General features: G+C 37.4%; 1 protein-coding gene across 8 annotated transcripts in view; it reads left to right on the forward strand.

Moving 5' to 3' along the window:
• DNM3 (dynamin 3) overlaps positions 1–13,414 on the forward strand; it is a 589,217-nt gene that overhangs the window by 478,722 nt on the left and 97,081 nt on the right. For 4 of the 8 annotated variants that reach the window (XM_033200233.1, XM_033200230.1, XM_033200232.1 and 1 more), the window contains 2 exons: positions 4,262–4,373; positions 12,667–12,678. In XM_033200233.1, the coding sequence (XP_033056124.1) occupies positions 4,262–4,373; positions 12,667–12,678 (124 nt within the window). The remainder of the gene's footprint in view (positions 1–4,261; positions 4,374–12,666; positions 12,679–13,414) is intronic. The other 4 variants (XM_033200237.1, XM_033200231.1, XM_033200236.1 and 1 more) reach the window with 1 other exon arrangement.

The raw sequence follows: 13,414 nt of genomic DNA on the forward strand, positions 1-13,414 counted from the left end.
CCCACTGTCAATGTTAGACAGATCAATGAGACAGAAGGTTAACAAGGATATCCAGGACTTGAACGCAGCTCTGCACCAAGTGGACCTAATAGACATCTACAGAACTCTCCACCCCAAATCAACAGAATATACATTCTTCTCATCACCACATCACACTTATTCCAAAATTGACCACATATTTGGAAGTAAGGCACTCCTCAGCAAATGTAAAAGAACAGAAATCACAACAAAATGTCTCTCAGACCACAATGCAATCAAACTAGAACTCAGGATTAAGAAACTCACTCAAAACCACACAACTACTTGAGCTGAACAACCTGCTCCTGAATGACTACCATGTAAATAACAAAATGAAAGCAGAAATAAAGATGTTCTTTGAAACCAGTGAGAACAAAGACAAAATGTACCAGAATCTCTGGGACACATTTAAGGGAGTGTGTAGAGGGAAATTTGTAGCACTAAATGCCCACAAGAGAAAGCAGGAAAGATCTAAAATCGACACCCTAACATCACAATTAAAAGAACTAGAAAAGCAAAAGCAAACGAATTCAAAAGCTAGCAGAAGGCAAGAAATAACTAAGATTAGAGCAGAACTGAAGGAGATAGAGACACAAAATACCCTTCAAAAAAATCAATGAATCCAGGAGCTGGTTTTTTGAAAAGATCAACAAAATTAATAGACCACTAGCAAGACTAATAAAGAAAAAAAGAGAGAAGAATCAAATAGACACAATAAAAAATGATAAAGGAGATATTACCACTGAGCCCACAGAAATACAAACTACCATCAGAGAATACTTTAAACACATCTATGCAAATAAACTAGAAAATCTAGAAAAAAATGGATAAATTCCTGAACACATACACCCTCCTAAGACTAAACCAGGAAGAAGTTGAATCTCTGAATAGACCAATAACAGGCTCTGAAATTGAGGCAATAATCAATAGCCTACCAACTATAAAAAAAAGTCCAGAACCAGAGAGATTCATAACCGAATTCTACCAGAGGTACAAATAGGAGCTGGTACCATTCTTTCTGAAACTATTCCAATCAATAGGAAAAGAGGGAATCCTCCCTAACTCATTTTATGAGTCCAGCATCATCCTGATACCAAAGCCTGGCAGAGGCACAACAAAAGGAGAATTTTAGACCAATATCCCTGATGAACACTGATGAAAAAATCCTCAATAAAATACTGGCAAACCAAATCTAACAGCACATCTAAAAGCTTATTCACCACGATCAAGTCGGCTTCACCGTGGGATGCAAGGCTGGTTCAGCATACACAAATCATAAACATAATTCATCACATAAACAGAACCAAAGACAAAAAACACATGATTATTTCAATAGATGTAGAAAAGGCCTTTGACAAAATTCAACAGCCCTTCATGCTAAAAACTCTCAATTAACTAGGTATTGATGGCACGTATCTCAAAATAGTAAGAGCTATTTATGACAAACCCACAGCCAGTATCATAGTGAATGGGCAAAAGCTAGAAGCATTCCCTTTGAAAACTGGCACAAGACAGGGATGCCCTCTCTCACCACTCCTATTCAACATAGTGTTGGAAGTTCTGGCCAGGGCAATCAGGCGAGAGAAAGAAATCAAGGGTATTCAGTTAGGAAAAGAGGAAGTCAAATTGTCCCTGTTTGTAGATGACATGATTGCATATTCAGAAAACCCCATCATCTCAGCCCAAAATCTCCTTAGGCTGATAAGCAACTTCAGCAAAGTCTCAGGATACAAAATCAATGTGCAAAAATCACAAGCATACCTATACATCAATAACAAACAAACAGAGAGCCAAATCAAGAGGGAACTCCCATTCACAATTGCTTCAAAGAGAATAAAATACCTAGGAATCCAGCTTACAAGGGATGTGAAGGACTTCTTCAAGGAGAACTACAAACCACTGCTCAACAAAATAAAAGAGGACACAAACAAATGGAAGAACATTCCATGCTCACGGATAGGGAGAATCAATATTGTGAAAATGGCCATACTGCCCAAGATAATTTATAGATTCAATGCCATCCCCATCAAGCTACCAATGACTTTCTTCACAGAATTGGAAAAAAACACTTTAAAGTTCATATGGAACCAAAAAAGACCCCTCATTGCCAAGACAATCCTATGCCAAAAGAACAAAGCTGGAGGCATCACGCTACCTGACTTCAAACTATACTACAAGACTACAGTAACCGAAACAGCATGGTACTGGTACCAAACAGATATACAGACCAATGGAACAGAACAGAGACCTCAGCAATAACACTGCACATCTACAACCACCTGATCTTTGACAAACCTGACCAAAACAAGCGATGTGGAAGGTATGCCCTATTTAATAAATGGTGCTGGGAAAACTGGCTAGCCATATGTAGAAAGCTGAAACTGGATCCCTTCCTTATATCTTATACAAAACTTAATTCAAAATGGATTAAATACTTAAATGTTAGACCTAAAACCATAAAAACTCTAAAAGAAAATCTAGGCAATACCATTCAGGACATAGGCATAGGCAAGGACTTCATGACTAAAACACCAAAAGCAATGGCCACAAAAGTCAAAATTGACAAATGGGATCTAATTAAACTAAAGAGCTTCTGTACTACAAAAGAAACTACCATCAAACTGAACAGGCAACCTACAGAATGGGAGAAAAATTTTGCAATCTACCCATCTGGCAAAGGGCTAATATCTAGAATCTACAAAGAACTTAAACAAGTTTACAAGAAAAAAACAACCCCATCAAAAAGTGGGCAAAGCATATGAACAGATATTTCTCAAAAGAAGACATTTATGCAGACACATGAAAAAAATGCTCATCATCACTGGTCATGAAGCAATGCAAATCAAAACCACAATGAGATACCACCTCACACCAGTTAGAATGGCGATCAATAAAGTCAGGAAACAACAGATACTGGAGAGGTTGTGGAGAAATAGGAATGCTTTTACATTGTTGGTGGGAGTGTAAACTAGTTCAACCATTGTGGAAGACAGTATGGCAATTCCTCAAGGATCTAGAACTAGAAATACCATTTGACCCAGCCATCCCATTACTGGGTGTATACCCAAAAGATTATAAATCATGCTACTATAAAAACACATGCACACATATGTTTATTGCAGCACTGTTCAGAATAGCAAAGACTTGGAACCAGCCCAAATGTCCATCAGTGATAGACTGGATTAAGAAAATGTGGCACATATACACCATAGAATACTATGCAGCCATAAAAAAGGATGAGTTCATGTCATTTGCAAGGACATGGATGAAGCTGGAAACCATCAATCTGAGCAAATTATCACAAGGACAGAAAACCAAACACCGCATGTTCTCACTCATAGGTGTGAACTGAACAATGGAATACTTGGACACAGGGCGGGGAACACCACACACCAGGGCCTGTCATAAGGTGGGGGCTGGGGGAGGGATAGCATGAGGAGAAATACCTAATGTAAATGACGAGTTGATGGGTGCAGCAAACCAACATGGCATATGTGTACCTATGTAACAAACCTGCACGTTGTGCACATGTACCCTAGAACTTAAAGTATAATAATATAAAAAAAGAAAAGAAGGTTATCTCTAGGCTATGGAAACTGGATAATTGTTACCATTTTAATTCTTTTCTCTACTTTCCAAATATTTAAAAATGGGCATGGATTGCATTTTATGTATTATCAGGAAAAGAAATATAAAAGGAAAATACTGTCCCAGTTATAAATATGCACTTCACTGGCACCTCACCCTATTAAACACTGGTTATCAGTCTTTCCTTTTCACAATTTAATGAGCATTTCTGTTTTGCATCTGGCATTGTCTTTTAGGTTTATAATATTATTGCCATGCATCTTAAAGTTTTATGAGCTATTTAGTCATTTAGACTCGTAAAATATCTTCAGAGAATTGATCTAGCTGCTGAGCAATAGCAATTCCTTCCCTACAGCATAAGTTCCAATCAGTTCACACCCAGTGTATAATATTTAATACATTTGTATTTACTTTTTAATTTTGTAGCAGTACAGATAACTCTGAGCTTTGTAATGTGATTTTTTAAAAAAATTATATTGTAAATACGTGTAGAAATTCACTAACTATTTTAAAGTAAGAGTTGTTTTTGTTTTCCTCCAGTGACTGTCAGAAACTGTCCGTTTGGATTGTCACTTATATCATCATCGTCTACAGCAACATAAAATGACTTTGAATTTGGTTCAAACTAAAAGCATGATTTTTTTTTTAACTCCAGGAATGTATACAAAGACTATCGCTTCCTTGAGCTGGCGTGTGATTCCCAGGAGGATGTCGACAGCTGGAAGGCATCTCTACTAAGAGCTGGGGTCTATCCTGATAAATCAGTAGTAAGTTGGATATATCTCTTATTTAAAAATTATTATTAGCTATGCTTAAGAAAATATTAATCCTACATACCATATACTGGAGAAACTAGTTTTCTTACTGACTTAATTAATTTGTCACACTTTTAACTGATGCTTTGTTTACTCTTTTTATATTTTTTAACAATGCTTTTTCCCTATTAGATTTCTATTTGAAGAAGTTAATCAGTATATTTGTTAAAGAAAATGTCCTACTCAGCCATAAAACACAATATATGCAGTCTCAGCCCAATGCAAAGTTTTTTGTTTTATTTTAAAATTTCATTTTTCTCTATATGCTATTTCATACTTATCATGGTATTAATACAATCAGTATATCATCAGTCATAACAGCAACATTTTGACTTGCTTAAAATATACTCATTTTAATAAAAATCTATCACCTTTCATTATGTCTATATTCCCTGTATCCATAATTATATCTGTGTGCAAACTCTGTTTAATGTCCTCATGAGTGTGAAAGAACAAAAAGAAATATATTCCTTTTTCCACTTATCTTTATTAATATGCTTCGCGTGTCTTTAAGACACTTCTCTCATTCGAGTTAATAAACAGACCTTTTCTTTGTGTTCTTTGGAAACTGTAATATTACACAGTCTAGTCTAAATTTAAACAGAAGTCTCACCCAACATATGTACACCCGCCATTAAACAGACTCTGCCACTGAGTGGACCTCTCCACTTGCTGCTTCCTCCTGAATCTCTAGATTGTCCAGGTTTCTCCCCAGAACTAAAGTACTGAGACTAAGCCTTGGGGATTTACTTCAGCTTAACTCCTGAGGTGCCTACTTGGCTCTCGATCAGTTTATAGGAATGATCATGCATGAGTTGGGTCCTTTTTAGGTTCAAAATAGGGAGAGAGTCTTTTCAAGAGAAAGTCTGAGATATGGGTGAAACATAGGACAATTAAGGTATTTCTAGGGGGGTTTCAGGGCTGACCACATCTCTGGGGTTATATTAAAATTTAATAGAGTTTCAGGGATATGGGATTGAGGACTTGCACCAAAATGTCATCCTCTCTGCTGTTATTTTGACTCACACATAGACCTCTTTACGCCATTCCATGCTATACTTGTCATCCTATACCTGTTTGGTACCTAAAACAATGAACCTCCCACAATATGCTTTGTGCCCTCCAAATGGAAGTTAAACTAGATGCTTTCCTGTCAATAGCCAGGAGTACAGAAGCATTCATATATGATTTTCATAATTGTTGTCGAGTTGTTCCATATTTGCATAGATATGTACCACTCAATACTACATGTGAGAAGTCATTAAACATCACAGTACCACTTTTACTTTTGTTTTTAACTCTATTACTTATTACTCTTCCCTATCCATTGATGGTAATGTGTTTAATTTTACAAATGTTCTATATTAAAAATGTACATGCACCTAATTTTTTATTAATTCATTCCACACATACCTTTGGAGCATACGCTTTTTGCCAGCTGCCATTCCTGGCACTGGTGATACAGAGGTGAACAATAGCAGTAAGGTTCTGCCCACGCTGAAGCAGACATTAAACAAGGGAGTGAATAATGATAATTGTGCACTATTATTTAAGATAGTGATAAGTTCTATAAAATGTTAAGTAAGTTAAAGGGACAGACAGTGAGAGTAAGGGGCAGGTGAGCTTTGTTTTAGTCAAGGTGATGAGGGAAGGCCTCTTCGAAGAGTTGACATTTGAGCAGGCTCTTTAAAGAAGGGAGGGAGTAAAGGATCTGGAAGTCTGAAGAAGAGCACTCTTGGCAGAGGATAGCCAGTGCGAAACCAAGCTCAGTGTCTTAGAGGAGCACCAAGGCCAGTGTGTCTGGAACACTGGGAGGGAAGACAAAGGTGGTAGTTGGTTAACAAAGAAAGGGGTCAGGGAGCAGATGATGTAGGCCTTGAAGGAAGGGGCGAGTCTTTTGAATTTTATTCTGAGTGAGATGGAAGTCACTACTAGGTTTCAAGTCACTTAGTGACATAAGATTTATGTATTTAAAAGCTCATTATGGTTGGGAATGATGAGAGGTAGTAAAGCATGTGGGTTCAAGCATGAGGTGTTCTGTCACACCACCTATATTTACATTCCAGGTGCTTACTTCCAAGCTGTGAGATCTTGGGCAGGTTACCTGGCCTTTTCACATTTCAAGATTCTTGTTTCTGAGATGAAGATAACAGTAGTCTTTTACAGGGCGGTTGATAGGATTAAATGAGATAATGCAGGGAAAGCACTGAACAGGGCAGGTACAAGTAAGCACTACATTTTCATCTATAATTATAAATATTATGATTCTTATTATGAACATTTTCATCAAAACGACTTTCTTTAACAGCTAGGGGAAGGTTGAAATACTGTGAATATTATCATACAGCCCAGTGAGATTATAAACGCTTTATTATTTTCTGTCTTCCAAATATGCTTGTATGCTTGGTTATTTGTCAGTGTGTGTGTGTGTGTGTGTGTGTGTGTGCACGTGCATGTGTGTGTCTGCCTTAACATGCAACTATAATGTTTATGAAAATGTTTTGTTAAGTCATGATTTTGTAAATTAAACCTATTTTAAATGCACTAGACAAGTTTGCTATTTAAACAAAAATAATGCTTAGCCAGGCACAGTGGCACACACCTGTGATCCCAGCTACCAGGGAGGCCAGAAGGATTGCTTGAGCCTGGGAGGTCCAGACTACAGTGTTCATGCCACCTCACTCCAGCCTGGGTGACATAGAATGATACCCTGCCTCAAAAACAAAAACAAAAACTTATAATGAGTCTCTTATGAGGGAAAAGCTGTCCTAGAAAATCAAAGTTATTCATCTCCCAGTAAACTGGCTGGATTTTTATGTATTCATAGCTCTACATCAAAAAGACAAAGAAATATTTTCTATTTTTAATTAGAATACTGAATTTTAAGCAAATCTCACTACATAATCTGTTTTGATTCTTTTTATATCATTTTTATTTGTTTGTAAACACATATTTGGTACAATTGCTTAGAAGATTAAGACAAAGGAACTTTTAGTACATACCAAAGGCAACACAGGAAATTAAATTTAGCAGTATGCAATGATGTTGCCTTTTCTCAGTTTTTATCATAAACAATATTTGCATTTCTTATGCACCATGTAGTCCTACAGGTCATATTACATAATTGCTTAACTTTCAGATATTTAAATGGCAATTAACTGATGAAATTAACTAGAATGCTTATCTGAAGTTTCTATTTTGTGAACACTCACTTATATTTGGGGGAAGGAAATTATTTTTAGGTAGTTATTCCTAATTTAGAATAACCTAATAACAGATGCCTTCGTCTATGTAAATTTTTAGAATGTCTAAGTAGTATGATTTTGCTTTCATATCAATAAACCATTGAGTCTGCAAATCAGTCAGTTGCTACCCTAATAATGAAACATTTATGTGTCATGCATGGACATGAGTCTAAACTTACAAAGTTCTGCTTTCTGCACAAGATACCTCTATTTTGACTGGAAAAAAATCTCTATACAGATCATTTTTTAAAATTGTGTTAAGTTTGACATCATTAGATAAATAGCCATAACCCAAATTTGAATGAAATGCTGTTTTAGACAGATTTTATTTTCTAGTAAGGTTATATATGCACATTTTAAAAAATAACATTCTCACTATATATTTTTATTCATCACGTCCAAGTAATGGAATGGTTTTATGTCACTCAAATCAAAATCTTCTGCTCCCCTGTTTCTTTTGTCTCTTAAGTTATTTATCTTGGGGTTTTCCAAAATTTTCTTTCTTTCCTTCCCTTCCATCCCCTTTCCTCCCTTCTTTCTTTCCCTTCATCCATCACTATTAAAGTGGACTCTACAGATTCAAAGATTAAAAAGATGAAATTCCTACTTAATAGGAATTCTAAGCGTAGTGAAAGAGAAAGATGCAAATAAATGCTCTACAATATGATAAGAACTACAGTGGATATCTATAAAATACAACAGCCCTACTATTTTTCCATATGGATTTTCTAATTACTTTTACTCTCTCTCACCTTTCTGGATCCAAAGCAAAATGTAGAATTTTTGTCTGAGCAGTGGCATCTATGGCTCTAAATGAGGAGTCCTGGATTCAGGCTACTGACTTGCCCTGTAAATTTACACATAACTTCCTCTAAGCCACAGATTTAGCATTCTACCAGTCACCTGATATTTCTGAGCAGCCACAGTATTTTAAAATTGTATTTAAATCTGAATTTGGATTTAGCAGAATTTTATTTTTTCCATTTCTATTTTCTATGGTCACTAAATTGAAATTACAATCATTGTAAAATTTGATATCATTAAGAAAATATGTAGGACGTTATCCAGTTTCAAAGTAAAGATGTCTCTAATGTAATTCATTAACAGTTATTTTCACTGATGAAACTGAAATATAATCAATCTGTATTGTGTGTGTGTGTGTGTGTGTGTATCAGTAGTAAGAGGCTACGATTAGACAACTTTTAAAGGATTATTTTATTGACACATGTACATACATTTTTCCTACATATGTGATTATAAATAAATGAATTTGATTGAATATCTAAAGAACATGATATAACAAACAACTGACTTTTCTGGCACAGTTTTGTTGGCTTACAATATTTAAATTATATAAAACATGAAAGAATCCCAAATTTAAATTCCTTGAAACATAATGTGTGCCATGGAATGAGGTAGACTTCCAGTCAAATCCACTCACAGTTGAAGCCTTAGCCCGCCATTTACTAGCCATGTGGCTCAGGCAACTTACTTAACCTTCCAATTGTTGATTCTTCTCTAAACTCAACCTAATGCCTTCCTCAGAGTGATTTTATAGGATTAAATGGAGGTTCTTCTGCATCACAACTAGTTCAGTGCCTTCAACTGGGTGAATGTATTCAATGTCTCATAGCCTTTATTTATTTATTTATTACACTTTAAGTTCTGGGATACATGTGCAGAACGTGCGGGTTTGTTACATAGGTATATATGTGCCGTGGTGATTTGCTGTACCCATCAACTAGTCATCTACATTAGGTATTTCTCCTAATGCTATCCCCCCCCAGCCCTCCACCCCCCGATAGGCCCCAGTGTGTGATGTTGCCCTCCTTGTTTACACTGTTGATGGGAGTGTAAATTAGTTCAACCATTGTAGAAGATAGTGTGGCAATTCCTCAAGGATCTAGAACCAGAAATACTATTTGACCCAGCAATCCCATTACTGGACATATACCCAAAGGATTATAAATAATTCTACTATAAAGACACATGTACACGTATGTTTATTGCAACATTGTTCACAAGAGCAAAGACTTGGGACCAACCCAAATGCCTATCAATGATAGACTGGATAAAGAAAATGTGGCACATAAACACCATGGAATACTATGCAGCCATAAAAAAGGATGAGTTTGTGTTGTTTGCAGGGACATGGATGAAGCTGGAAACCTTCATTCTCAGCAAACTAACACAGCAACAGAAAACCAAACACTGCATGTTCTTACTCATAAGTGGGAGTGGAACAATGATCTTTTTATTATTTAAAATCATTGTGTCCATGAAGCTGTAATTCCCAATTAAGTATTACTTCCCTTCTCTTAGGAAACTATCAATGGGATTTGGGTGTGTGAAGGAGAATTTCCCATCTATTGGCTAAGCAAGCTGAGTTGTTTAAAGGGAGATCTCATGCACTCTGTGGGGACAGGCCAGCCTCCATCAGTCAGTCAGGAGTGAGCAGAGAGGCTGTCGGGAGCTGAGAATTCACAAGCCTGCTCTCAGTTGCCCGCCTACTGGTAGGAAATCTGAAACAATGTCCCGGAAACAAATTTGGTGCAAATCCAGTTTTGCATATTTACTAAGTCTGACACCTCAGAGCTTTTAAAGAGGTTTTATTAGCTGTATATATAAGTGATCTTCCCCTATCGTGTATTTTTCTTAAGAGATTAAAAATGATGGCAGGAAGTGAATCACCCTGGAACTTCACTATTCCTTCTGAACTCAGGACTCTCCCAGCCATAACTCATGCTCTTAGGTCTGCTTTGCAGATTGAAACCACTTTACAATGCAGTCCTTTTGAAACTTCAGAAATTCCTCTTGGACAAACTCTGAAAGTGAATTTTTCTCTGTGTCAAATAACAGGAGAAAAAGTCTCGACATTATTGTAGGAGAAGAAGAGGAATGGCCACAGACCTGCATACATATTTATTAAAGTGGTGATGACCCCTCATTTGCATTTTTTCAGCAGTCTAATAATACAAGACTTAAAATGCCCGGTACTTAGCACCCAACACATAACTTTGTTCTTAGCATTTTTAGCAGAACTTAGAAGAGCTGCATGACCAATTCTGAAGTCTTAGTTTTTCTTCAATGAAGTGCTTTCAGGGATCTAAACATAAATTGCTGCCACACAGAGTACTGAAGGGAATTATAAAGCATTTACATTTCACCATTCATGACTGTTACGCCTCTCTCAGAATAGACAGTTGGGAAATGATTGAATGAAACAAGAAATGGCCAAGCCACACCACGTCCTCCGCTTGTGTGTTTCTTGTATTTAAGGATTAAGGCCTCCTACTCTGTGACATCATTGTTGCCACTACAAACAGAACCATCTGCCATCGAGTGGGGAAGCCAGTCATTCCCTAATGTGCAAAAATACTTGGTTGAACTCCTGAAACTTATTTGGTAGATCAAAAGCTGCACTCCTGTGGAATGCAATAAACTCCATCTGTTTGAGGTATTTTCAGCAATATTGCACTTCTTTGGAGAACCAGGGTCCCATTATTCTCTAAAATAGACTTTTATTCCTGGTAAAATTCCTGGTGGGGATCTTTATTGCCTTATTGAACAGTTGACATCATTTTTAAAAAGGACTCTTTTTTTCCCTTCATTCATTCTTATGCCATTATTTATGTCTCAGATAAGCCAGTGTGTTAACGGTTATATCATGGCAACTCACAATGCCAAGAAACTTCTCTTCACTATTTTATCGGTGTCTTTAAATTTATGTTTTCTTTATTAAATATGATGGTCCCTGGATTGGGCATTTCCCTAGATCATGAATTGGCATTGTTCTCCAGAAAACATACTCTCCTGGGATCATTACCTTATTGCTCTCCAGAAAATATCTGTATATATTATTTCCCCCTCTGCATCCTCAACTTAAAACTAAATGCCAGATCTGCAGCCAGACCTGTGACTCCACCCGGTTCTAGATCTCCGCAGATGCACACACTTTACTCACAGCTCTCTTCCACCCTGTGTCTCAGCGAGAAATTCCTTCTGGGCCCCTTGTGAGAAGAGTTCAGATCTGTTCCCGGCCCATATCCCATCACGTCTCCCCCACAGGATCTGACCTTGTGAGGACTCGGGCTGCCCCGGGAGTAATGAATCACCGTCTTATTTTTTTAGGCCATATGTGAGTTAAATTGTTTGATATAAATCATACTCTTGCAGCTCAGGGTTGAAACAGGAGAGCCATTTGCCCTGCCGCCTGCTGCTCGCGGTTCTGTGTCTTTACCCAGAGAGTCGCTTTTAGAAATGACTACATTTTTGTGACTAACCTTTCCAGACCCATTTCTTGAGTGTGGACTCATGTTTGTTTTGGCAGCATCCCCACTATACAGTCCTTGCTTCCCATGCCAACCTAAGGCAAAACTCATAATTTACAAAATAAAGGAATGGTCCAGATGGAGGTCGTAACTTGGTCTGCTTACCCTGTCTCCCCAGAACCACCCACTCCTTTCCTCTGCTCTCTTTTCCTTCTTTTTTTTTTTTTTTTCTTTTTTCCACCTTCTTTGAAACCAAGGATGCAGTGTTTGTTTAAAAATGCACTGGCTGATGAAATTTTCCACTGCTTGGCATGTTGGAGGAGGAGCTGTCAGGAAAGGGCAAGCCGGCACACAAAATGCTCTGCCTTTCATGCTAACAGTTCACTTATTACTGATTCTAACCAATTCTTTCTGGCCACATTCCCATACCCCAAGTATTCCAAATAGAAAGAAAGGGGGAACTGTCATAATTTTCTGCTGTTATAAACGTATGATTTCATGTAACCTATGTGGATTCTCTGACTTGTCCATGAGCTCCGGATGCTGTATGTGTATGTATGAGATGTCAGTGAATAGTGAAATCATTTGCTTTGATTTCACTCTAGCAAGAAAAACCTCATCATTTTTTTTTTTTAATATCCAGAGAAAGAAGAAAAAAACCCTCATAAATTTAAAATAAATTTCTGTTTAACATATTTCTCTTTCTTTTCCTTGCGGCTACACACACAGGGGAACAACAAAGTAAGTTATTTGTCTTCTTGCAGCTCTTCTGTGCCCCCAGCCCCTGCTCCGCTCCTGCATGTCTTGACAATAGTGTTGCTGTGCATGCTGGAATGACTGTCATCTGTTACAGTGCATTAATTATATGGGGTGTGCAAATTTAGGGGAAAATGTGCATTTGCACTACCATAATGGCTGTTCTGTTTTGACTTTTGGGAAGGGAAGCGTTCTATCCTTCAGGGTTGGTTATTGGCGAGTTCAGAGAGGTTGACATTATAAGGAAAGAGCTCCCACACTGAGAGCAAGGATTTTGAAGATTTAATAATGAGGACTCTTCTGCAGAAAGGGTAGAGCAATCTGATGAAATTCAGTGCAGCTGAAGTTTTTGACTAAAACTCAAAGCTCTTATGTTAATGTGCAGTTACAAAAACCCCAAACTGGAGTCTTAAATAGCAGTATGGCTGGCTTTGTTGACGAAACTGAACTAGATCAGTGTTCTGGCTTTGAAGGTGCCTTAAAATGGATGGAGGAGGGTGGGGTCAACATTTCACTTGGCTTCTGTGCCCTTGATGTCTTCCAGCTGGATGGAAGCAGGCGGGTATGGGGAATGCAGGGGGTGGCCGAAATGTGTATGATAGCTTTGTGAAACCAGGCGACACACAGGAATGGTGGAAATTATTCTAATATTGTCATATAGATCGATGAGCAATTTAATAGTTTATAGAGTTGCTAGTTTGTTTAAATTTTAATTCAACTT

Source organism: Trachypithecus francoisi, unplaced genomic scaffold (assembly GCF_009764315.1).
Source record: "Trachypithecus francoisi isolate TF-2019V2 unplaced genomic scaffold, Tfra_2.0 Lachesis_group5, whole genome shotgun sequence".
In the NCBI taxonomy this organism is placed as follows: Eukaryota; Metazoa; Chordata; class Mammalia; order Primates; family Cercopithecidae; genus Trachypithecus; species Trachypithecus francoisi.